This window comes from Bradysia coprophila (genome assembly GCF_014529535.1).
Source record: "Bradysia coprophila strain Holo2 chromosome X unlocalized genomic scaffold, BU_Bcop_v1 contig_416, whole genome shotgun sequence".
Classification (NCBI taxonomy): domain Eukaryota; kingdom Metazoa; phylum Arthropoda; class Insecta; order Diptera; family Sciaridae; genus Bradysia; species Bradysia coprophila.
The window spans coordinates 1,011,135-1,035,031 of record NW_023503334.1 but is presented as its reverse complement, the minus strand read 5'-3'; the positions used below and the strand labels follow the sequence as shown (position 1 = coordinate 1,035,031).

At 36.1% G+C, this 23,897-nt stretch overlaps 1 protein-coding gene and 1 long non-coding RNA gene across 2 annotated transcripts; both read right to left on the bottom strand.

The window, feature by feature from the left end:
- Positions 1-1,585: 1,585 nt before the first annotated feature.
- On the bottom strand, positions 1,586-22,856 carry LOC119069905. Its single transcript, XR_005086429.1, has 3 exons — positions 22,592-22,856; positions 13,937-13,944; positions 1,586-1,598 (listed from the first exon to the last, which is right to left on the bottom strand). It is a non-coding gene; the product is annotated as an uncharacterized LOC119069905 (long non-coding RNA).
- LOC119069892 (E3 ubiquitin-protein ligase SHPRH-like) lies at positions 1,975-7,648 on the bottom strand. Its single transcript, XM_037174091.1, has 15 exons — positions 7,514-7,648; positions 7,272-7,461; positions 6,237-7,204; positions 5,447-6,109; positions 4,918-5,204; positions 4,551-4,850; positions 3,850-4,126; positions 3,740-3,787; positions 3,521-3,674; positions 3,356-3,450; positions 3,050-3,292; positions 2,857-2,972; positions 2,557-2,797; positions 2,320-2,480; positions 1,975-2,250 (listed from the first exon to the last, which is right to left on the bottom strand). Exons 2-15 carry the CDS (start codon positions 7,450-7,452, stop codon positions 2,088-2,090), a joined length of 3,897 nt encoding a protein of 1,298 aa, XP_037029986.1. The 5' UTR covers positions 7,453-7,461; positions 7,514-7,648; the 3' UTR covers positions 1,975-2,087.
- Positions 22,857-23,897: the final 1,041 nt, after the last annotated feature.

The window sequence follows — 23,897 nt, the reverse complement described above, 5'->3', positions numbered from 1 at the left end:
TAATGAATCATTTTCGCAGCATGCACTGTAACCTACTATTATCGGATCGAGGAGTAAAGTGTGATTTACCATACCGAGAACCGACATACCATGTTACCATTCATGTAGCCATAATAGTTATTTATGACATCGAATGCAAAGCAGTGCCTATATTCGCGAAAATATTTTCACAAATTTTCGTGATTTTCTCAAATTTTCACAAAATTTGAGAAATTCGTGAAAATTTGAGATAATTCGTGAAAATATTTTTTTTATACTTTATAAGGCTCTAGATGTGCGTGCAATGATGACACGAGGCCGAAGGCACAATGCACATTGTGAGCCTAATAAAGTACTTTGCACCGATAATCAAACAATGCTTTATGCAAAAAAAAGGCATCTAAAGTTTGCAATTTTCGAACATTATGATGCTGAGTTGCATAAACAGTTGTTTAAGCACATCTTACAGATGAGAGATACGTGGATGATCCTATGAATGTTTTATTGTAGCTCGGAAAAAAATTGTTACAAAATGTAAATCAAATTCAGTACACACAGTCTTTATACTACTAGAACTGTAATTGTAATTTACAATTTACAAAAAGTTAAAAGCTCGAAATAACATGTGAATTTTGCTGATTCGCCTCGCATCGGAATACTTTACAAAAGAAGTACCAATTCTATAATTTGTTCTGTTGTTAACAAATATCTACAATCCACGCAATTAGTGGTGGCAACAGCTAGATATTGAGCTGTTTCCTCTCCTTTGTTCATGTATGTCAGTTTTTTGATTTGATGATTTTGAATGAGAATTAAAACTAAAAGTGTGATATTTCTGTTAGGAAAGCCGTTTACTTCTATTTTTTTAGTCCAAAATTTTTAAAAAAGTGATAAGAATCGAATAGCATTAGCAGAATAATAAAATCAAAAAAATAATTTTACACAAACTGCTATTGTCACTCGATTCTAATCACTTTTTTAAACATTCTGGACCAAAAAAAATAGAAGTAAACGGTTTTTCTAACAGAAATATCACACTTTTAGTTTTCAGTCTCATACAAAATCATCAAATCAAAAAACTGACATATTTGAACAAAGGAGAGAAAAGCTCAATCTGGCGTAAGCTGTTGCCGCACTACTGGCGTGGATTGTTCTCAAGTCTCCACTATGCCCATTACTGTAGACTCATAATTTTACTACTGAAAGTTTATCAATTTCCTAACGAATGAAACTTGACGAAACAGTCACATAAATGTATCTTTTCTGCAAGATTGTCAGATCGATAAATGGCTGTTTCTGAGCGATAAACACGTAAAGTCATATTGAACAATTAATTTACCCAAAAATTCACTGTGCAAAGCATAAAAAAAACAATTTTTGTGCGTTATTCTCGTTCCAATACTGAAATTTCAATGCGGCTTTCATTCACGACATTTGCGAACGGTGCAGTAAAAAATATATCTGATCAAGTCTTTCAATGACAACACAATATAAAGTAGGTAGTCCAAACAACTTGTTTCAATTTTTGTTTCATAAATGTTTCTATGTCCCCGCTCTGTTAATCTGATAAAAATTATGGAAAACTTTTGACATGAAATGGAAATGAATTTTTCGTATATCTAGAGCATCTAGAGGAAATAACAGCAATAATTTCGCTAACAAGCGTAATCAAAACGTTTGAATGATTTTGCCGGAAGAGGGACTGCTATCTACATAGATTATACGAGATGTTCAGCAACGTAGACAAGCAATTTTCCATACTTTTTAAAAATATAATCCATTTTCTAATGAACCATCAATTGCAGCTATATTTGACTTTCTTAGTAAATCGTCCAATCTGACGTGGGTGTTTCAAATCTGAGACTAGACTCGAAATTTATACTTCATCTAAGAGAAGATTTGTAGCTCCTTAGAATTACTATTTAGCATGCTAGAGCTACGCAGCTTTAATTCGAATTTTATGTAAAAGTACAATAAAATGCAACCAAATGACTCAACAAAAAACCGAAATATATTCAGATAAAGAAAACTTCTCGCTACAAAAATAAAACAAACTTCTGAACGTACGACTGTGACGCATAGAGATCAGAGTAATATGATTGCGTTAATTAGGCGGTCGACGCCTCGGAGTCGGTATCAACAAACAAATCCAATAACGTTTTGATTGTACAATTATCGGATGCCAAAAGTCCTGCAGCTTCGGTGGACATCACTTTGAAGATTGTCTCTTCGATGGTATTCTTGGTGATGAAACGATGAACTACAGTCTCTCTGAAAACAATTTAAAAAAAATTGGATTAGCGTTTGAGCCGTCAATCAAAAACGACCGCCCAAATGTACCTTTGTTGGCCGATTCGGTGGACCCGGCCTAACGTTTGGAGTTCCTCGCCTCGATTGAGAATCGGCTCAACCAGAAAAACGTGAGTCGCTTCAATCAGATTGAGTCCTTTCGATCCATATTTATACGGCATCAACAGACACGTAATGTTTTTCTGCGGATCCTGCAAAATTAAGAACGGATTCCATTTACACAAATTGCCGGTTTCGATGCTAACTGAGAAAACAGCCCGTGTTTACCTTGAACTCTTCGAGCATTTTTTGAAATGATTTGCTTGTGTTCATCATATTTCGACTGGCGATGTCATTGCTCAGCAATTCATTTTTCAACGTATAGAGAACGTCAGCCCACTGCGAGAACAGTAAAATTTTCACTTTCGGATCCGACTGTTTCAATTTGTGAACTTCACGGACGATGTGTTCGATTTTAGTCGATGAATCAGTGAACTTTTCACCCGTGTCCACTGTAAAGTGACGTACGCTGTTGAAATTTTATGAAAATTTAAAAGTAAATTCCAGGCTTCGATCGAACTGACTTACGTATCCGATCGTTGCATTCGACGACAGAACGGACACTCAAAATTCCGGAAAATGGTGTGACGGAGTTGTGCGAAACATTCATCACAACACTGATGCCCGCATTGAAACGAAACGCACTGCAGTAAAACATTAAGTTTTGAATTTAATTGGATCGACAATAGCAATTTCACTATCTGAAATCTCACATTTTTACCTGCACAATTGGTGTCATACAGATGGAGCATTCGTCGATGTCGACATTTTCCTTCATAGAGTTGAGATAGCGATTCACACGCACCAAGCGAGAATAGGTCTCTTTACTGGATTCGATATTTTTCATCCAGTAATCCATTGCTGTTACGTCAACAGTGACTGTAGGCTTTGGTGGTCTGTTTTTCTGAACACGGAGGAAAGAATTGACATTCTGTCTGATTGAAGTCAACAGATTTTTGTATGCCTGGAAAGCAAAAGAAACGTTACCGCTACTACTTTTGTCGCTTTATCATAGTGTCACTCATACGTGGAATTCAAATCGGAAATTTTCCAGAGCAGTCAACAAATCGATGCCAACTTTGGTATTTATGTTGCCCAAATATTCGTTGCTTTGTAAAATCACTAGCGAAATGAAATTGGAAAATTTAGACGAACACAGAAATTCGGAATGGGGTCTACGTTATTAGTCTACCTTTCAATATGAATTCTTGGAAAGACGGATTAATATTTTCACCACCCCGTGCCGCTTTGTTGGTCATTTTATGCGCATTGTCGCTGATGAATGAACCGTACCGCTCAAGTTGTTTCCATATTGAACAGAGAGTACATTCTGTTTTTGCTTTTTTCTGAGGAATAAAATTGATTTTAAAACGCCGGAACACATAGCTAGGTCATTGCAAAACAAACTTACTGATGCTGTTGGACCATACGAATTCGAATCGATAATTCGTGCTCTTTTCTGAAAGAAAAATTTTCGAGTTAGACGATCGATTAAAAACCCACAAGTGTCTAAACACCAACCGTTGGCGGTTCATCAACTTCTTCTTCATCATCATCGTTTGTCCAACCATTCAGTGAAATATCCAAAGTGTCTTTCAAATGGCAAATTGTAGCTTCTTTTGAAAGGATAGCAAAAAGTTCTGCAGCCAGCTTCTCCTTATCGGAAGTAGACTCGAGCGCGCTCACAAGATTATCCAACTGAGCAAATGATTGTTTGAAAATTTTACGCTGAACCAGCAGATTTTGGGACCATCCGGCCAAAGTATTCAAAACACTAGCATTTGATGCGACGATGCCACTGTTGGGATTTGTTAATAAACTAAAATTTTAATTCATTCGGTAGTATGACCTTTCCGATCCCCATCCCATGAATTGAGGGCCATCCAGAAAGGTCGTTTCCCATTCCTCAAACTTGAGACAATTTTCTGAACACTTTCCCGTTCTCGTGTGTACGTCCTTTATGGATGCTCCTTTAACGGATCGAACATATTGAACTGCTCCGAGCGTAAATTACAATTTTCACTGTTCGATTCTTTCATTAAAAAAAAATATCCATTTTAAACGACGTACGTACGAATCATAATCGGATTACAACGTTGAAAGGTAAAATTTCAATCAAAACAAAGTAAAATTCCGTTTCCCGGAAAATCTCCTCCACACCCTTTCCCGATTACAATATGTAATTTCGCCTCCGCAAACAAATATTTTCCGATTGTACTTACGTAACATTCTCGTACGCTGCGTTTGTTCGGCTTTTTATTTGACAAAACAATTGTAAATCCGACTTCTGACCAGTCAGTATGGCGTGAGCCCATTTGTGGCAATTGCTTTGGAAATAAGCTTCGGAATCTCTCAATTTGCCGACATCTTTTTGGCGATCTGCTTTGAAATGGATGATCGCTTCCAGTTGACTGCCATAGAAGTTCTTTTCGAGTGACGCCAAGTCTATATTGCTTGAAGTATTTTGTCTCTTCACCAAAGCGAAGAATTGGGTTACCTGAATCTGCAGCAACGATTCAATCCTGAAGGTAAATTAAAAGGAAATTAAAAACGTTTCATCGGTTGAATGGCCTGTAGTAGCCCACGTACATAGTCGGCTCGTTTTGATAGTCCTTGGACCAGTTCAACAAATTTTGACACGTTTCCGATGCCATACCAGCCACGTTATCACGTCTCTTATGATTGCCTGTGCCTAACGCGACGAAACACTTCAATTTAGACAAAATTGATGCCAGTTCAAATTTAGCACCCGAAACGTTAGTGTTGATCAAATGATTTAACATCTGTTGCGGTCTCATCACAATTGTGTTGCCTTGTTTGTCCGTCACATGAATAATCGAACAAAGACGACGTAATGTCCGTACAGGTTCCATCAACTGAAAGATATTGAACGTCAAACAAACAAAATTGCACAAAAATCGCAGTGTTACTCAGCAATTGAGAGAAGAATCAATTAGTAATCAAAGGGGAAACGAATTAGAATTTAAAATTTGCGTTACAGGAACATCAGTAGCATCAGGTAGCTGGTCTGCTTAAGCTTAAGAGTCGAAAATGTGGTCACTGATATCACATTTCGACCAGCGAAGTAACTGAAAATCGTATAAATGAAACGACTTACCTGTTCCAAAGCATATGGACTTAATGTCGTCAATCGAGTACTGACGTGGTATGCTTTTATCAGTTTATTGAGTTCTTTACTACATTTCAAGCGCTCTTCGTTGTAATGATGCCGATCCAGCGATGAGATTTCAATCATATGCACCTCCTGTCTTTGTTTCGGCACATCCATTTCAGCCATAATACTGTCGGTCTTGCAGGTGCGTCGCATAATCGGCTGAAGTACAGACACAATCGGTTCGAAATTCGCCAGCACATTCAATTGCTGCACAATTTCATGCCATCGTCCAATTTTATTGTATGGCGAGTAGTCGATGAAAGACACTAATCCAAACAGATCATCCAACGTTGTTTGGATCGGCGTTCCCGTGACAGCCCAGCGGTGAACGGCCGACAGGTCGGATATGAGAATTGAGTGCTTCGTACGCATGTCGCTTACCATTTGAGATTCGTCCAAGCAGACGCGCCAGAAATTCATGCGCAAAAGTGGAGATTTACGTTTGATGGTGGTGGAACTGTTTCGAAGTACGCGTGTCGAGGAGTTGCGTCCAGTGAAATCGAATTCACTTCGGAGTGTTTCGTAGTCGGTTAAAATGACATCATAGCTTGCCAATTTCGCGGGACTTATCCATTTGCAGGATTTAGACCCAACGTATACGAATGCCTGTGAAATGGGAAGAAGTTAGAAAAGTAAGGTCACTTCAACAGTGGCGAATGCAGTCTTGGCATCACTTTCGTTGTATTCATTCATTAGAAGATAGTAGAAAGTCCTACAGTTATGATAAACTTACCGACATCGTTCCAGCCTGAATTCGTTTGTCAATTTCAGTTTTCCATTGCATTTTGATGGATTGCGGCGACACAATTAAAGTTGTTTTGGCTGGGATTAGCTCTTCATTCTCCCAGCAACAGGGACATATGTAACTGGCGTCTGGCGTGATTTCTGAATCTTGATGATCAACACATTTTCGATGCTGCACTTTCGAGCATTTTGTACACCGGATTGAATCTACTATTCTGGTTTGAACACATAGACATTTCAGATCAGCCTTAGTTACCGGTCTTTCGATCGCCTTTGCAATTGGAGGATCAGAGAATTGACGTTTATCGAGTCGTCGTGGATGGAGTAATATCAAATCCAAAATTTCAATCGTTTTCCCCATTCCCATTTCTTCGGCTAATATTCCGCCGGTTGGAATCAGAACCGGTCTAACGATGTCCGGATCTGTTGTCAAATTACATGTTTTTGGATTGTAGAAAAATCTGGTCGATTCGTCTTCGGACCCAATCGAACGTCTCTTAATTTCGACGAAACCGTTCGTGTGGTATTTCGGCACACGTTCACGGCTCAACATCCACTTAACAGTTTTGACTTGATACGGTTTTAAAGTCACCATCAACGAAGCATGTTGAATGTACTCGTCCGTATAAAGTCCCGAAACGTCATCAACCGCATGTGCCGCTTCAAGATGTTTGTACAAATTTTCAACGGTGGACGAGAATGCTGTAACACTATTGCTATAGTCTTCATCGATTCCACTGTCGATGTCCTCATTTTCGTCGAATAGATTTTTTTTGGCGACGATAAAGAACTCACGAATAAAGCGTCTGACGACTACACCAAAATCTCTATGGTGACAATAATTGAGTTCGAAATTTGACGTGAGTGCAAGCCACAGAGCCGTTTTCTTTTCTTCGTTTTCGTTTGTTTCGTCCAATATCAAAAAGCCGAAGTGGATGCCAGCCACATTTCGCAAATCTGAATGTACAAGAGGAATCCCGTTATTTAGACAGTCTAACCTAAAATTCTTATGACTAAAAATCACCTTTTATGTTAAATCCGCTTATCGGCCGAAACATTTTCTCTTTATATTGAAAATCATCGTTTGATGGTGTACTTCCATTTTCAACGTGTGCAGCAATTTTCGCTATTTTTATAGGAAACTTTTGATGTGATCCTTCGACCACGCGATTTGTTAATGGAGGCTCATCGTCAGCCTTTCCCATATTGCTTTCGTTATGTTTGTTTTTCAGATGTCACGCAAAACAGATTTCTTTTTCAGATGTCACACAAAACAAATTGCTGGGGACAATGTTTTTAAATACGATTATACACTTATAAACAATTTTAGAATATACGACTGCCTCGGAGGCACAAGTTCTTTTGTTGACGAATAGAAACTCAATGAACTCAGTTACGATCGGTTTTCGTAACATGAAGCGCCACTCCAAATGCCAAAAATTGTCGGTAACGTTTTTAACGCTTACCGATTATTTCGACCGTTCCGATTTTAAAAATGGCAAAAAACGCTGCGTATTCTAGTGTGAATCAATGAAAGTCTAATACTGCCGGATTGTGTGAAAAACTCCAATACAAGGAAAAAGTTCGATGCACGCAGGGTCAGGCCTCACACACCTTCAAAAATCTCCTAAAATTAAAAAAATACTGCTAAAATCTACTAAATCTCCTAAAGGGCATAACAGCGTTAGCATGTAAAAAATGCCCCCAACGGAACTAAAGCCTATGATACATCATTCTTAAGGTCTTGGCCTAGAACTACTTTTAGTGGAGTATGAAACTCCAAAATGGAGTTATAGTGGAGTTATTGACGAAAATGTGAATTTTGTTTTTCATTTATTTCTATCAATTTCGTCAATAACTTCATTTTAGAGTTTCATACTCCACTAAAAGTAGTTCCAGGCCAGACCTTTCGAATGATGTATCGTAGGCTTTAGTACCGTTGGGGGCATTTTTACATGCTAACCCTGCAATGTCCTTTCCTAAAGATGGACTTCGAACATCTCATTAACCTCCTATAAATCAGGATCAATACAATCAATGGACGAGTAAAATAACATGAAAAATTTCGCCTGCGACGCGTCTCATTGCTTTGATCTCAATAAAGGATTATTTCTTTTGGTAATTACTAACTTCAAGTTTTTTGGTAACTTTGAGTAACTACAGTTTTTCTGATTTCTGAATGGATCCATTTCCGATCCTCTAAAATCAGCCTAAATACCTAGACAAAAATATAAAGAAGGACGAATTAACTCAATATCTCACTATACGCCGTGCACTATATGCGATCAAATTATTGTTATTGTTATTTTTTCTTTAACCATCAACTTTAATTTCCGCTGTTAACTTACTAAACTCTTGTAGACATTTGTAGAACAAACAATACATCAACAACTATCGCTTGAGGCCCCCTGAAGCGTTTTTCGTCAATAGCAGCAGCGTTAAAAAACGCAGCATCATAATATGCAAAATTTTCAAACTTTAGATGCCTCTCTGTGGCAAAAAACGTTATAAATAAATAAATATTCAGGTGAAACCACTCGCCAACGATTCGAGCTGCAAACGACAGACTCGTAACGATCTTCAAACTAGTACATACTGTACTATTTTCTTAAGTGCATCAGTTAACTTTTCAGCACGAAAAATCTTCTACAGTCTTGTAAACAAGTCACATCTTCAACGAATACAGTCCAATTCTCCCTATTCAATCCGCATGCGATTATAAATATCGTAACAATGGTGTAATGCATTTGGATTGAATAAGGAGAATTGTAACTGTAACTTCTTATTTTCCTCACCTATAATGTCGTAAATGAATGAAGCGGATTTTAGGCAACGAGATGTGAAGGCTCGTAAAATAATCAAAAATTGTACTAATCGGCAACCTGAGATCTGCTGAAGTGTTATTGCCCATGGATTGAGCCATCCGGTGAAATAATTGCACATTTTATTCGTTATAAGTTTTCATCGACACACAACGACACAACAGAGCTATGTGTAGGGAAAGAAGAGAATCATCATCAGTAAATAAAATATGAATATCAATTCCAATTATTATTATTCACTTTAAAATAAATACTCCCATTTATTGTGTTTATATTTGAATATTCTTGTCATACATACCTTGTTATACCTATGGAGCAAATCTAATTTTCAAAATAGCAAATGACAGCTTTATGAAAATTAAAGGATATAATTATGGAATTCTCTCCAGGACGAACTTTGCCAATTACAGTGATTCAACAGAAACTGTATATAACAACACAACAGCCAGAAGCATCCGAAGCATAACAACAAATTCAATTGTGGATTGGTATAGCTTGTTATAACAAACTGTAACTTTATAAATGGAAATGATATTTACAGATTACAGTTAAGTACAAAGGAATTATTATTATTAATTTCGTGGCGAATATTATATGCAGGTAAAATCTAAATTCGAAATCAAGTGTATTTAAAATCATATTAAAATTGTAATAATAATAATTGGTATGAAATTATAATGATAATTTGATAAAATTACATTATCTGCGGAGAGAAATAAGTAAAGCAGAAAAACAAATAGAGAAAAAAATGAGTTTTTTTTCGGCGTTGTTGTTGTTGTACATTTTCGACTGCATGTTGCATATTAATTAGGATGCAGAAAGGGAAAATTATTGTTACCAAAAACACATCCGCCAACTACTACCTAATAATAAATCATCTCTTCGTGAATAGTCGACGAAATCTTCTGTGCTGGTGGTGTTTGCACATACAAAATGTTTATGGTTTTCAAGATCAAATTGTTGCAACACTGAACAATTTACGAAACAACTTGCCGGAAGTGAATTGTGTCGACAGTTAAGTTGTATATATACTCTAAAGTAGTGTTGCATACAATTTTGTTTCTATTTTAAGAGGTGGAAAGATGTCGCCTTAATTTGATAGGGTAAAAAAAGCAGAAAGGAAAATTATGTATTTAGATTGCTGTGAAAGTGACACGGACGGTATCGGGTATATTTATGGTAAACCGTTTATTTGCCGGTATATCCTTCTTTTTTGCACACACCGTTGTATTAAAAAATACCGAGTATTCCAAATATGTATAGCTTTATTGATAATATTCTTCGACGATTATTATGGTTATGGAAACTCTTAAATATTTCGAAGAATTTCCGTGAAATGGTAGAGATGGATTGGATGATGCGGGAATTGGTCCTATAATTACCACAGTGGCATACAGTATCTATAGAGTTTTTTTTTTCGTATTTGCTCGAAACATTTTTTAATCTTCAAAGAAAACTTCTATTTGAAGTACTCAACTTGGTAGCACAAAAAGCCTGTCAAATCAAGCTTTCGCGTAAAACTAGTAGTTCAGTATATGTACAACGACAATTAGGCCGACTACAAATTATATTGACGTATCACCCGAATCTGAACTGCGCCGAGCCTTAAGTTTGTTTAACATTTAGAGGGATGAGGAAATTTTATTAATTCATTTTTCATACGACTTTCCTGACTTTCCTCAATAGCGCACTTCGAGTCACTTTATTTATGTGGATGTGGGTGGTAATAAAAAAAAACTGTTAGACGCACTATGGACAATAGTAGTTATGTTTACGTAGTTATTTTTACAACAAGTTTGATGCCGATGTTGGTAAAGTGGTAGCTATTTTCGTCCCACCGCACAACGAACTTCAAGCATGAGTGATCGTAGTGGCCAGCTGCAGAAAATACTCTATTTTACGTGAAAAAGTTTTGACAGTGTTTTACTTTTGTAGAGTATCAGTACTCAATTTAGAGTACCTACCACTCATGCTTAAACTGCTTTTCACTTCTTGTGTTGATTTCAGGGACTATTTTGATAAATCACATTCTCTAAAGATTCTCAAAATTCTCAAATTTCTTTTAAAACTCTCAAAATTCTCAAAACCCTATAAAGACTTATAAACAGTTGTGATGGTTTGTGTGGATCAGCTGAAAACCAGCTGAAGGGAATTTATGTTGAAAATTCACCAATTTTGCACCAAAAAATACGACGCTATTGAACGATACGATAGTTAGATGTGTATAACACATGACGCACAAGATACCGAACCGATGTGCGATTTTGCATATTTCGCATGAAATGAGAATACGAATTTCTCAACTGACACTAGATGGTAATTTGTATCCGCCTTTAGGATCTTTTGCGACCGCTATTTTTTACACACAATTTTTGCTTAGTTCATTAGCTGCAATCTGACTATACTAAATCCAGCTATAAAATGTCATCTAAAACTATATGCCACTTCATAGCTGGATTCACAGGATTTAGTATCGTCAGATTGTAGCTAATGAACTAAGCAAAAATTGTGTGTAATAAATAGCGGTCGCAAAAGAACCTAAATTCTTAATTTTTTGACTAAAAGTAACCTGTTCCGAACCTTATTTAAGAGTCATCCTACAACATACGGCCCAGTTACTAACCGCGAAACTAATGTCTACATCTGCAAATATATATAATTTAGCAATCAATGCCCTCGTCCCGGGACTTACAAACTTCAAACCAAAATATCTCGAAATATATTAAACTTTTCTTAGAACATATTATATTGCTACACTGAGAAAAAAGTTGACAGTTCCGTCCCCAGGTAATGTAATTTTTCATATAAAAATCACATTTGTGACAGGTAATGCTGTTTTTGTATGAGAAATTACATTACCTGGGGAAAGATTATCTGTCACAGGTAATAATCTGAAAACTCTTTTGTCAGTGTATGAATTCGTACAATTAGTAGATGAGCTAAAGATCAATGGAGTTTGCGAGGGAGTTTGCTATAAGAAAATTCATACAGATTTCGAGCAATTTTAAAAGAAATTTCGTTCATCACGGATTGCATTCAAGAATTATTCCAGACCTGTATTTCAATAGCTTCCTGTTGTACACTTGAATTGGCACAGTATATGCTCAGTGATGATTAGACTATTCCTTATCCTTAAAACCCTGTTTCAGAGACATTAACAGTAAGTACAAATATACCGAATAAACTCTCATATCAACTAAACAGCTACGCTTTTCAACAATATTTTCATTCACATCCTAATCAGGAAAAATTTTGGATTTCACTTTACCCTACGTGTACTACAAAGCCTACACTTTCCTGCGCATTGTGTTAATATTTTACTCCATCACATAATTAATTATAATTTCTCAAATATCTCAAAGATTTCTCAAATTTCTCAAAGATTTCTCAAATTTCTTAAAAATTTCGCTAAAATTTCTCAAAAATAGTCCCTGGTTGATTCTCCAGCAGAACTTTTCGAATAAAACCAGCAATATTTCATTTCAAGATCGATCCCCATGCTACTATGGATCCAGGTGAAGCGTTTACAGTGACTGATGTTAAAGGAGGAAACGTACATCAACTTCTGTCAAAAAAGGCATCCGGAAGTCATTTGCTTTTAGTAAAAATACAACTTATGGTAAGAACGGGTTTTTGTTAGTTTACACATACATCGTCACTACAAGTAGGTACGTCACACTTCCGTTTGCTAAAAACTATTTTGCTCGATATACATTTTGTCGTTTTTATTGAGAAAATGAATCGTTCATGAAAAAATAAATTATTTTACATTAAAACGTTTCTGTGTGACATTTTATCAGATGACTGCACAAAACATATACTCTGGTAAGAAAGCTATGATTGCAATATTACACCACAAAAAAAAAATTCTCTTTCTTCCTACCTGCGTACACCATGAGAAAATGCAAGATGGAAATAAATTCACACTGAGTAGGAGTTGGAAAAATTCATTTCGACGATATCTGGATTAACTCTCGAAGGAGCGACATTTGTGTGTCGCCATCGTGGACGAAAGGAAAGGAATTCTATTTCTCCTCCGATACAGCAAAAAAAAAAAAATTTCATTGTAAAGAGCTTCTTAAACCAATCATTTACGTTTCAAATAGAATATTCAAACACACACAATGCCAACAACAAATTTGTAATTAAATTTTATTTTCACTTCTATTTCATTACACATTGAACGCCAGTGAAAACATCCGGTTTGCCAATACCACTTTTCACTAAACTCCTTTGCATTTACAGTGCAATTTTTCTACCTTCATCGCAATTTCAGATAACAATGTGACTGGATCATACTCGATACTCGCACGGTGTTTGTTTGTTAATTATATACGTATCCGGTTACATGTAAAGAATTGTTAGCAAATTAACGAAGAATATCCCGAATGTTGAATGTTTGTCATTGAAAGTGGAATGCAAATGAAAAGGTTTCAGACTCTGAAAGATTTATTTGCACAGCAGGTTATATCGAGTGTTGGAAAAGTGTAATTTTCTCAAGCTAAAACAATTTCTTAACGTTTTTTTACGTCCTCGCACTGGCTTTAGTAATTGCGTCAGTGCGCATCTTACCATTTTTACTAGGTGTACGTATCACACTAGGTTAACGTACGCAAAAGGTATAGAATTTCGTATGGAGGTAGACGTCGCATCAAATTGCACCATACGTTCCCAACGTTACGGTCTGAAGTGAAAAAAGTAGCGTCGCGTAATTAAACTTACTCACTAGTTGTGGGGTAAACAAAGGTACGACACATGAACGTGGAGACTTACTTCTTCCAACTTATTCGTTGATTGGTCGGTTGTCTCCAAGGTCTTACATACACAGGTTACGCAGATCGTTTGGACAGAGTACAGAGTGTAGGACAAAAATCACTATTTTAATCATCGTTATGTGGGTAAACTTCTAACTTAGCATAATGAAAGAAGTACTAGATTTTTGTATGACACGCTAGACTTCTACTTTAAACAAAAGAAGTAGCCGATTAAATCGAAATGTGGAGATACTCTTGCCGTTTCTGAAAGGTTAACCGCATTATGTAACAAACTAAAATGCAAACTTATTAAGACACACCTTTTGCATGCGACTATCAAATTGTATTATATATTGGGTGACAAGTTTTGCGTATACATAACTTGTATATTCAATTTCAGTTCTGTGCAAATCTGTGTGTATCACATATCGAAAGTACCCACCAAACGATTTGTTTTCTCGCTTTTTTGGGAAATAATAAAAATAAAATTGCAATCTGTATGAAAATAAAAACTTTCATTGAATGGTATTGAGTTGAGACTAGAAAGAAAATACGATTATTTGCAATGCGAATGTTGTTTACTTGTTGTGTGGCACAATAATACCCTGCATAAATAGTTGGTGCAAATAAATGTTCTTCAACGCATTTATCCTTATGCTAGCGCGGAGGGAGAAAAAAAATCCAATGAATGTAGGCTATTGGTAGATATTTAGGTACGGGTAGTGGAATGCATATTTTTCACATCATACCTCAAGTAATTTAATGTCTATTGACTGTGTATAAATAATACGCTGTGCAGACTTATACTGTTGGGAATTCTACTAATTCACTACAATTTAAACACTGAGACTTGGGGATGCTGTCCCCGGAAAATGTCTTTATTGATCGATCGTACAGTTGTAACTGAGGCTTTTCCATACATATTTTTTCGTGTCACTGTTCCAGTGTACACTTAGATGTCTTTCATTTTAATGGCAATCTTGATCAGTAATTCAGCGAATGTTCATGAGATACAATTCTCAACATACTCCCACCTTGACCTTCCATAACATTGTTATTGAGGTCAACCAAATTGTCGTTCCACCCGACGACGGTTGCTTTGTATCTTTAACATACTTCCACATTGTTCAGTTATCGTCGGTACCACTACGGTTCTGTCTTCATTGGATGCTGCCAGTCCTGCACTGACCAAACTAATCTCGATTTCTTTCTGATTTCTATTGCATGTTGTTATTCTGCCACTGACCAATTCTGATGGAGACCTCTTCTCGACACCGTTGCGAATTATTCTGATGGAGCCTTCATGTCGGTTTTACTGCCAGTTCGATACTGACCAATTTCGATGGGGAGTTTCGTCGCTGTTGCCAGTTCGCCACTGACCAATTTCGTCGTTGTGTTTCTCTTCCTCTTTTTTTTTTTTTTACGAAACGCGAAGAAACCACTTCGATGTTGCTGCCGTTTGCATTAACAATTGTCTCATTAACTGACGTTTCTTCCACGCCAGGTTGACCAGTTGACATATAGCACGTTATGCTCTGTTGAGCCCCACGATTTGTGTAGAGACTTTCGTTGTTGCCTTTACCATTATCAGTCATTCGATACGACTTCATATATCTCTTGTATCGTTTTCCGTTACCATTAACATGCCACTGATTTGCTTTGACCTTCTTTTCTCATCTGTGGTTCGCTACACCATTAGCTCGCTGTTAACTCATACTATTGTCTTGAGACCTGTCATTATGGAGACCTATGGAATGTCGAATTCTTCTTTCTTTCATTGTAGTACAGCTGACAAAGTTACCATCCAAGCGTTGGGGAAGAGAATTTCGACCAATTTCAAGGTTTCTTGAGAAAATACTGCCTGTGCCCAATCCACACTCCGGTGAGCTGACTCTGGCCACATCCCCAGTAAATCTCACCCCTACTTTTGTATCGGAATCTCCAGACAATAAATTACTATTGCCACTCCATCATTGACTGTTATTAATCAAGGTTTAACGTGGGTCACTGACTTCGACTGTTCTAACATCGTCTGCCTTTCTATTTCTAAAGGTCCTAACATCCATTGGTGGCCAATATACTAACTTTCATTTTGCTGAATTGATTTGCATTCTTTATCGCTTCCAACATTTTCTCAAACGGAGTCCGTATTTCCTGTATATTCGTTCGCTACGAATAATTTTCTGCTGTCTTCTCGCTCGCACCATCCAATATTTTTTGCTGACTACCAGTTCGCTGACAGCTCTTCTTTTCCAAATCGTCTTTGTTGCTGACTTGCTCCCACCTTCCAAAATTCCACCATTGCATGCTGCCATCGACCAAACTACGTTTGAGGTATCTTAGGCCTTCTGTTAGACTTTTTCCGTAATGCCACGACTTATGAAAACGATTTGTGTACACTTGCACCCTAGCTCACTTTGAAGTTGAAGTCAAATCACGATCAACAGACTAGTTGGCAAGTCCAACTTTTGCTACAAAATAGCTTGCCAATTTTTCTTGGATATTTGTCAGCTTTCCTCAACCAAATTAGATTGTTCCGTGCTAGTTCGCGAATCAATTTCTAACGCATAAATTCTCCGAAACAGAGGCGTTTACTTTCACTTGTTGGCAACACTCTTCTCAACAAGAACTGCTGCACCGCGTTTAAGATAATCATCAATTTGTGAAAGTTGGAAATTCCTGCATGCAGTCATAGTCAGTCTGCTACTGACTAAATCAATATTGGACAAAGCATCTTGGGTTCTCGCTGACTCACTCGCTCCCACCGTCCAATATCATTGCTTTCGAAACAGCATTTTATCTCAACTTTCGCTTCACGCGATCTATGGGAAAGGGAAGAGTAATTATGCTGTTTGTTGGTTTTGGTGTTTGTTCTGCATATTAGATAACGCCACCCAATAAATCGTTTTACCACATTCACTTGATTTGATTCGCATGCCCCGAATCATTTCCAACTGCTGGTTTGTGAATCAACTTCTGGCGGGTGATGTTGCCGAATCAAATTCTCGTTCTTAAGCACCCGTTTTTCACGCTTAATTATCTTTGGCCACATCTCTTTAGGCTTTTGATTTCATTATCAGTACTGTTGATTCTAGCCCTTTTTATTCAATTCTGTTGCCGTTCTCAATGTTCGATCTGTTATGATAAATTTCAAGGCTTCTTGAAAGAATATTTACTGCCTGTGGCCAATCCACACTCCGTTGAGCTGACTCCGGCCACATCCCCAGTAAATATCTTACCTCTACTCTCTACCAAACGTTGACCAGACGAATCGTTTTGTAATGCTGTCAAACTTTCATTTTGCTGTCTTTCTGGAGTTCCTCAATGAATTCTGAACCTTATTAAGTTGCCGCTTACATCGCTGTATGTGTATACTAGTCGTCGCTCACAACTACTCTCGCTCTTCTGTTTTTTTTCATTATCGTTCCTGTTGCCCAGTTTTCCACTCACATCGCTTGAGTAATTCCATTTTCGATCGTTCGTAATCGTCTACACAGTCAATTTCCTAGTGTCCACTTACACCAGAGCATTCTATCTACCTGACTCTATTGAAAACTGCAGCCACAAAGAGAAGCCGAAAACCCGTCCATACCACAGCACTTCTACCTCATCACCTTACTCAAACCCGCCACCGTTTCGAAAAATTTCCAATTTGTTCACACTTAAATTACAGATATCCATAATCAATTTTTTCGGAACAAGAATGAGCTCAACAAAGAAATTACAAAAAAAACCGCTGTAAAATAAGTTTGAACTATTTTCCATTTTTCTGAAACGAACCTAAAACAACAGCCTTCTTCGAAAGACAATCAACCACGAAGAAAGACGGTTCCCGAAAAAAACCCTGACCTCGAGTATGAACTCACCGACCTGAACCACTCACCTAATCTAATTCATCTATCCAACCCGAGCTACGTTTTCACTAATGTCAATAAAGTCACTCACCCGATCGAAAATGAATTGCTTCCTCCTGTTTACTCCTTGCAGCATCTCGTTCGCTTGTAGCAGGTTCAAATTAGTGACTTGATTTTTGCAGATTCTCGCTGCAAACTTTTCATAATCCAACAGCGTTGGTTCATCAAAAAGACGATTTTCCAAAACACAAACTTATGCAACCAATCTTCATGCGGCTGGTAGACTGTTTTCATCTCTGTAGCACTCTTAGAGAACGATTTCCGATGTAGTCACACAAGGTATGCCAGGTACATTTTTCACTAAAATCCTGATTCACTGCATTGATTTCAATTGTACGGCACAGAACTCGATTTCTTCTTTCCCACATTGCCAATGGACTTTATTGAAATTGACACTCAGATAGCTTTTCCGGCGTTATGAACAAATTATTCCTTAGACATCGGCGCTTTTTGCGTTTCTTCTGTTTTCAGTTCAAATTTATGGTCGTAGCCGATTTCCATTCACTGATGGTTGCAATAATACTGACGCATTTTCTTTAAGTAACGCGTCGAGAATTTTCTTTTTCATTCACAAAAATTCACTGTTTGGAGCTTCTACTATTTTATACAAAATAGTTGTTTTCAGGCTGCGCCACTTGTTGGGAATTCTACTAATTCACTACAATTTAAACACTGAGACTTGGGGATGCTGTCCCCGGAAAATGTCTTTATTGATCGATCGTACAGTTGTAACTGAGGCTTTTCCATACATATTTTTTCGTGTCACTGTTCCAGTGTACACTTAGATGTCTTTCATTTTAATGGCAATCTTGATCAGTAATTCAGCGAATGTTCATGAGATACAATTCTCAACATATACTACACCGTTGTCAATGAGTATTTTAATTTTATAATTCAGTTATATGTAGTTTCCTAATGGAATTTTGGTTTCGTTTTGCAAGATAAACGATGCAAACATAGTTATAGTTATGAAGGAACTGAATTAGCGGTGGTATAAGGATGTAATGAAAGTGCGCTCTACTTATACCGAAGAAGAAAAGTTAATAAAATGTCCATAAAAGTTTTTATCTTTGGAATACTAGCTTCCAGTATTTTTTTCCCACTTCGAAAAGAATGCCAAGTACCAAGAGTAGTTTATTATCGATAAGTTTCTTCTTTGCCCTGTAGACTAATTACTCTTCCTCTTTTTTTACATGCAAAAATTTACAATGCTGCAAAATCAATTCTCCTTAAAATATGTATCTCCATCTACTCAAAATATAGTATGGTAGGGACATATGAAAGTGTTGCGGACGCTTTAAGCCACAGAAGTTGAAAAGTCGAACTTAATTTCAACTGAGGTTACACATTACTAACGTCACCAGCTGAACTTGTGAACGAACTATTATGTATACGATTTGTAAATGTAATTGACGTCATCTATTTCGTGCAAAAGTGAATTAGTAGTATTTACACTCTGGAATAATAGCTTATAATGTGAAATATCCACAAAAATTGGAAAATGAAAGCCAATTTTCTTTTTTCTTGTTTTTTTTAGATCTGATACACCTGCATTTTTTCCATATATTTCTTACGAGGCTTCTTTTCCCTAAGAATAGTTAATGCCATGACGTAGTGATAAATGCCTTTTTTAGGCACTTAAATGTGTTATTGTCACCGAGCTGCATTCAAAGTTTTTCTCAATAAAATTGAAAACTTTTGTAAAATAATTATAAAAAGTATCTATCGACTATATCCTCCTAGGCTGGACCCATGTGTACATCAGTACCTCATAAGGTCACAGTTTAATGCCAACATGCAATATTGTTACACTGCTACCACGAAAAGTGTACATTCCGGAAATTTCGTTTTTGAGAGATTAGAATTAAATTTCTAATAACTTTCGAGAACTTTTCAAAATTTCCAAAAATGTATACATTAAGAGCGCTCACCCCTTGGCAAAGTTTTAGCCTACATTTGTGCGCAAAAATATTCGTTTTTTGATGATTTCTCTGAACGAAAATCTTTTTTTGAAAAAGTAAAACCATTAAAGCATGCAAAAATGTGTTACTTTTAACGATAAAATTGATTTCTCCGAATTCTCAAAATTCATTAGAAGAATTCTCTATTTCGTTAATAAGAACAGATCTAGTGTATCTCTCAGTCAGTTCCAAAGGTAGCCAAATAGTGGAAGTTGGTAAAAATTGGAATTTAGCGGAATTTTTAGAATTTATGGTACAAATTCTGGCTGGTTGTTAACAAATTATGTGTCAAAATGATCGTGTTGTTGCAGGCCCGGACTGGCTATATTGTTATAGTGTTATTTTTCATGTTTCAGGCACTGACTATCTTGAACAATCTTAAACATGTTAAATCAATTTTTCATTTTTTTTCTTCTTTTTTTTTAAATAGCCAATGTGTTGATGATTCAAGTTACTATTACATCAAAATTGATAGTTTTCACGTCTGTTCGATGTTTGAATATCCGTTTAGGAGGAATATTGAAAAGCGAACACAATTCGGTCGGGAAGTTTGATGATACGAAAAACATGTACGATTAACTTCATAGTTTTCTGTTCATGTCTAAAATTTAATCCTTCTCCAACTTTCCACACTGCAATAACTCTGCAATGCTCATATATATTTTTTGCATTAAATTAAAAAAAATCGTGTCCGGGAAAGAAGTGATATGTCTTTTATTTCGAAACACTAAAAGAGCATTATAATTCTTATTAAGCTGATGTTATATATATATTGCAAATTATTTTGAAGGCACGACTGCATTTCAAATAGACAAAACTTTATTAAAAAACAGCTTTTAATGTCTACCGTCAAATCTAATAAAAAAATTTTTATTTACATTTCATAACATTTTCACAATTAAAAACAGTTCATGTCCGTTCCTCTCTACTTACTGTATTTGACGATAAAAAAATTTATTTCAAATTGTCGTCTTTATTTGATGAAAATTTCTTTTGTAATTGATATTTGCATAGGCTGTGCACTCGGAATTATAATAAAGAGTTATACATGCAGATGCTCGTTACCAAAAGACGGTTCTCCTCTGTGACATCTAATGAACTTTATATTTTACTCATATTGTTATAGTCTTTTGATAGTTTTGCTGAAATTTGTTTTAAATTATCGAGCATAAAAGTGTTAATAATGTGGAGTCGTGATATTAACACATTGCTGGACGATATCAAATTAATTCTCCTAACAGCTTTTAATAGCGATTTTAACGAACACTAATAAAGATAAGTACAGCGTGAAAAAGTCATGCGATTAGAGTAAAAACTGAACTAAAATTGACATAGGTAACATTCTACTACAGCTGAATTTTTTTATAAAAATAATTTTGACAGACAGGCTTGTATGGAAATTCTACATAACAACGAAAAAAATATTGACATTTCATACAAAATTCAAATTTTTAACAGTCAAAAATTATTTTTATAAAAAAAATTCAGCTGTACCATACTAGGTGCTTTTGGCACAAACTAATTGTTCTCAAAATTTCTCGCTAGGAAATTCTAGACCTCACCGAAACACTTTCCATATGTTTCGAAACATACTTGTGACGGCATTAATAAGAAAGATTCGTGAAAAAAAATTAAAAAAGTAGACACCATGAGAGGACAGCAAACTGTTTGTATCTATCGCTGCCTCTGCTGCTTCAACAAATTTGCGAAATTTAGCACGTTCTCATAATGTTTCCATTCAATTTTCGATACAATTTTTAACATTACTTAAGTCCGGGGATGATATTGCTGAAAATATTGTGTAAGAGAGTCACCAAACATCCGTGTCTTATTCTCATTATTTTCGTGCTAGGTAAAAGATAAAATGCCACATGGAAACTAAAAGCAAAATTCAAATGTACATACACACCACATTTTCACTCACATCGTAAAGATTCTGTTTGTAGCATAGATTAATGTTGATTAAGAATTTTGATTAAATTTTCCAATGATAAACAGTGCAATACAGAAATTGTACGAGGTGAATACCAAATTTAAATAAAAGAGGGAAAATAACGAGGATTTGGTACATTTTCGTTCATCATTCTGCCCAACACCGACATGTACTCGTTGAATTAAAAGACACTAAACATAATATCGTCCGCTTTTATTATATCAATCTACATTTTATATTAATTGGAAAATTTTACGTAAGTTCGTGGCCAATAACTCCACCCAATAACTCTCAGGTAGAAAATGAAGAAGTAAAAAACAAAAATCTTCCCATATCATCGTCAATAGAGACACCCATTACACCAATGAGTTTATGAAATAATTTTTTTTTTTTTTGCTATGCTATGAAATTTGATTAGTTGCACTTTTACATACAACGTGATAACTGGACTCGGACTCTAATGTAATAACAAAAGCCAGCTATCCTTTATAATGCCATTATTCATGAACAAAGAACTGCACATTTTCACAGCAGTGAATACATATATCAACAGCACCTTATGCTGCTGTTTTAAACGAGATGGCTATTAATAAAGTAGAAAAAAATGGTAGTTACTATCCTCACATAAAGAAATTATTATTCATGAGCATTGAAGCTGTGATATTCTTGCCCCAGCTATAAAAGGTTCAAACATCTGTTTCATACAGTAAAAGCGCAGCTATTTTTAGGTGCACTAGAAACACTAGAAATCTGCTAAACGAATAAAGCTATTAACTGAGTCGACAATTTGAGGTAGCTGGACGACTAAAAACAAAAACAAAATGCAACGCAAGAAGCTGGCGACCACTTTTCGTGCTGTTGTATCTATCGCCTAAAGTGTATCCTTTTCCATCCCCGACAATATTTTCGAAATCAGACTTCCTCTTTACTGAATTATTTTTAAAGATTACGACGGTATACACGGTGGGCTTCAACGATGGCTAATTAAAAATGTAATGTAACTCAAATTTTATTGTAGATAAATGTTAGTCGATGTCCACTGATCATAAATCAGGGCAAGTGGTCGGAAAGTGGACGGCAACTTTTTGAAATATTTTTGAAAAACTATTTTTTAACGGGTACAGCGTCTCTCCTGCACAACAGTGTCAACATTAAGGTCCTACCATACAGTTTAAATTAAAGGCTATTCAATTACCTTTCGAACGATACCACACTTTCTATATTTGTGTTTAAAAGCGTGAAGTTTGAAGAATATTTTCATATGAGTAGGTACTTTAGTGCATTTATTCAATATTGAGAGCTAAGATGGATATAAGCCGAGACTCTTTGATGTTAATTTCGTATTCTAGGAACTATTCTTGACTAAAACTGACCAAATATCTCGAATATAATTTAGTTTGTTCGATTGATTCAATGTTTTTCAATAAATTGCTTACCGCCGCGAATACTTTTGAGCATCTAGGCAACCACATGGCGCTTAGAATGGTCTTATTTTGTATCAGTTGAATTGTCCTGGATCCCAGCTTCACGACGATACCAGATTTGCTATATGTAGTGTGCCACAGCTGTGCTGTACAAGTCATTTTATCGGCGAAAGTCAGTCTACTCGAAAGTACAGAGATCGTAAGATTTCGTAGATTTTTTAATCAGTCTACATGGCAAAATTATTGAACGTTTTAGCTTATAATCGTAAATAAAAACCAAAATGAAACTAAACATTGGCAATGAAAAGAGTTTTGAGTTCAGTCCAAAATCTTACGATCTCTGTACTTTCGAGTAGTCTGACTTTCGCCTATAAAATGAGTTGTACAGCACAGCTGTGACACACTACATATAGCAAATCTGGTATCGTCGTGAAGCTGGGATCCAGGACAATTCAACTGATACAAAATAAGACCATTCTAAGCGCCATGTGGTTGCCTAGATGCTCAAAAGTATTCGCGGCGGTAAGCAATTTATTGAAAAACATTGAATCAATCGAACAAACTAAATTATATTCGAGATATTTGGTCAGTTTTAGTCAAGAATAGTTCCTAGAATACGAAATTAACATCAAAGAGTCTCGGCTTATATCCATCTTAGCTCTCAATATTGAATAAATGCACTAAAGTACCTACTCATATGAAAATATTCTTCAAACTTCACGCTTTTAAACACAAATATAGAAAGTGTGGTATCGTTCGAAAGGTAATTGAATAGCCTTTAATTTAAACTGTATGGTAGGACCTTAATGTTGACACTGTTGTGCAGGAGAGACGCTGTACCC

Coding starts and splice junctions, on each gene's coding strand:
- LOC119069892 (XM_037174091.1), bottom strand. CDS start 7,452: ATGGGAAAGGCTGACGATGAGCCTCCATTAACAAATCGCGTGGTCGAA. Junction 7,205..7,271: donor AAGCGGATTTAACATAAAAG/GTGATTTTTAGT, acceptor TTGTACATTCAG/ATTTGCGAAATGTGGCTGGC. Junction 3,293..3,355: donor ATTTCCGATTTGAATTCCAC/GTATGAGTGACA, acceptor TTTGCTTTCCAG/GCATACAAAAATCTGTTGAC.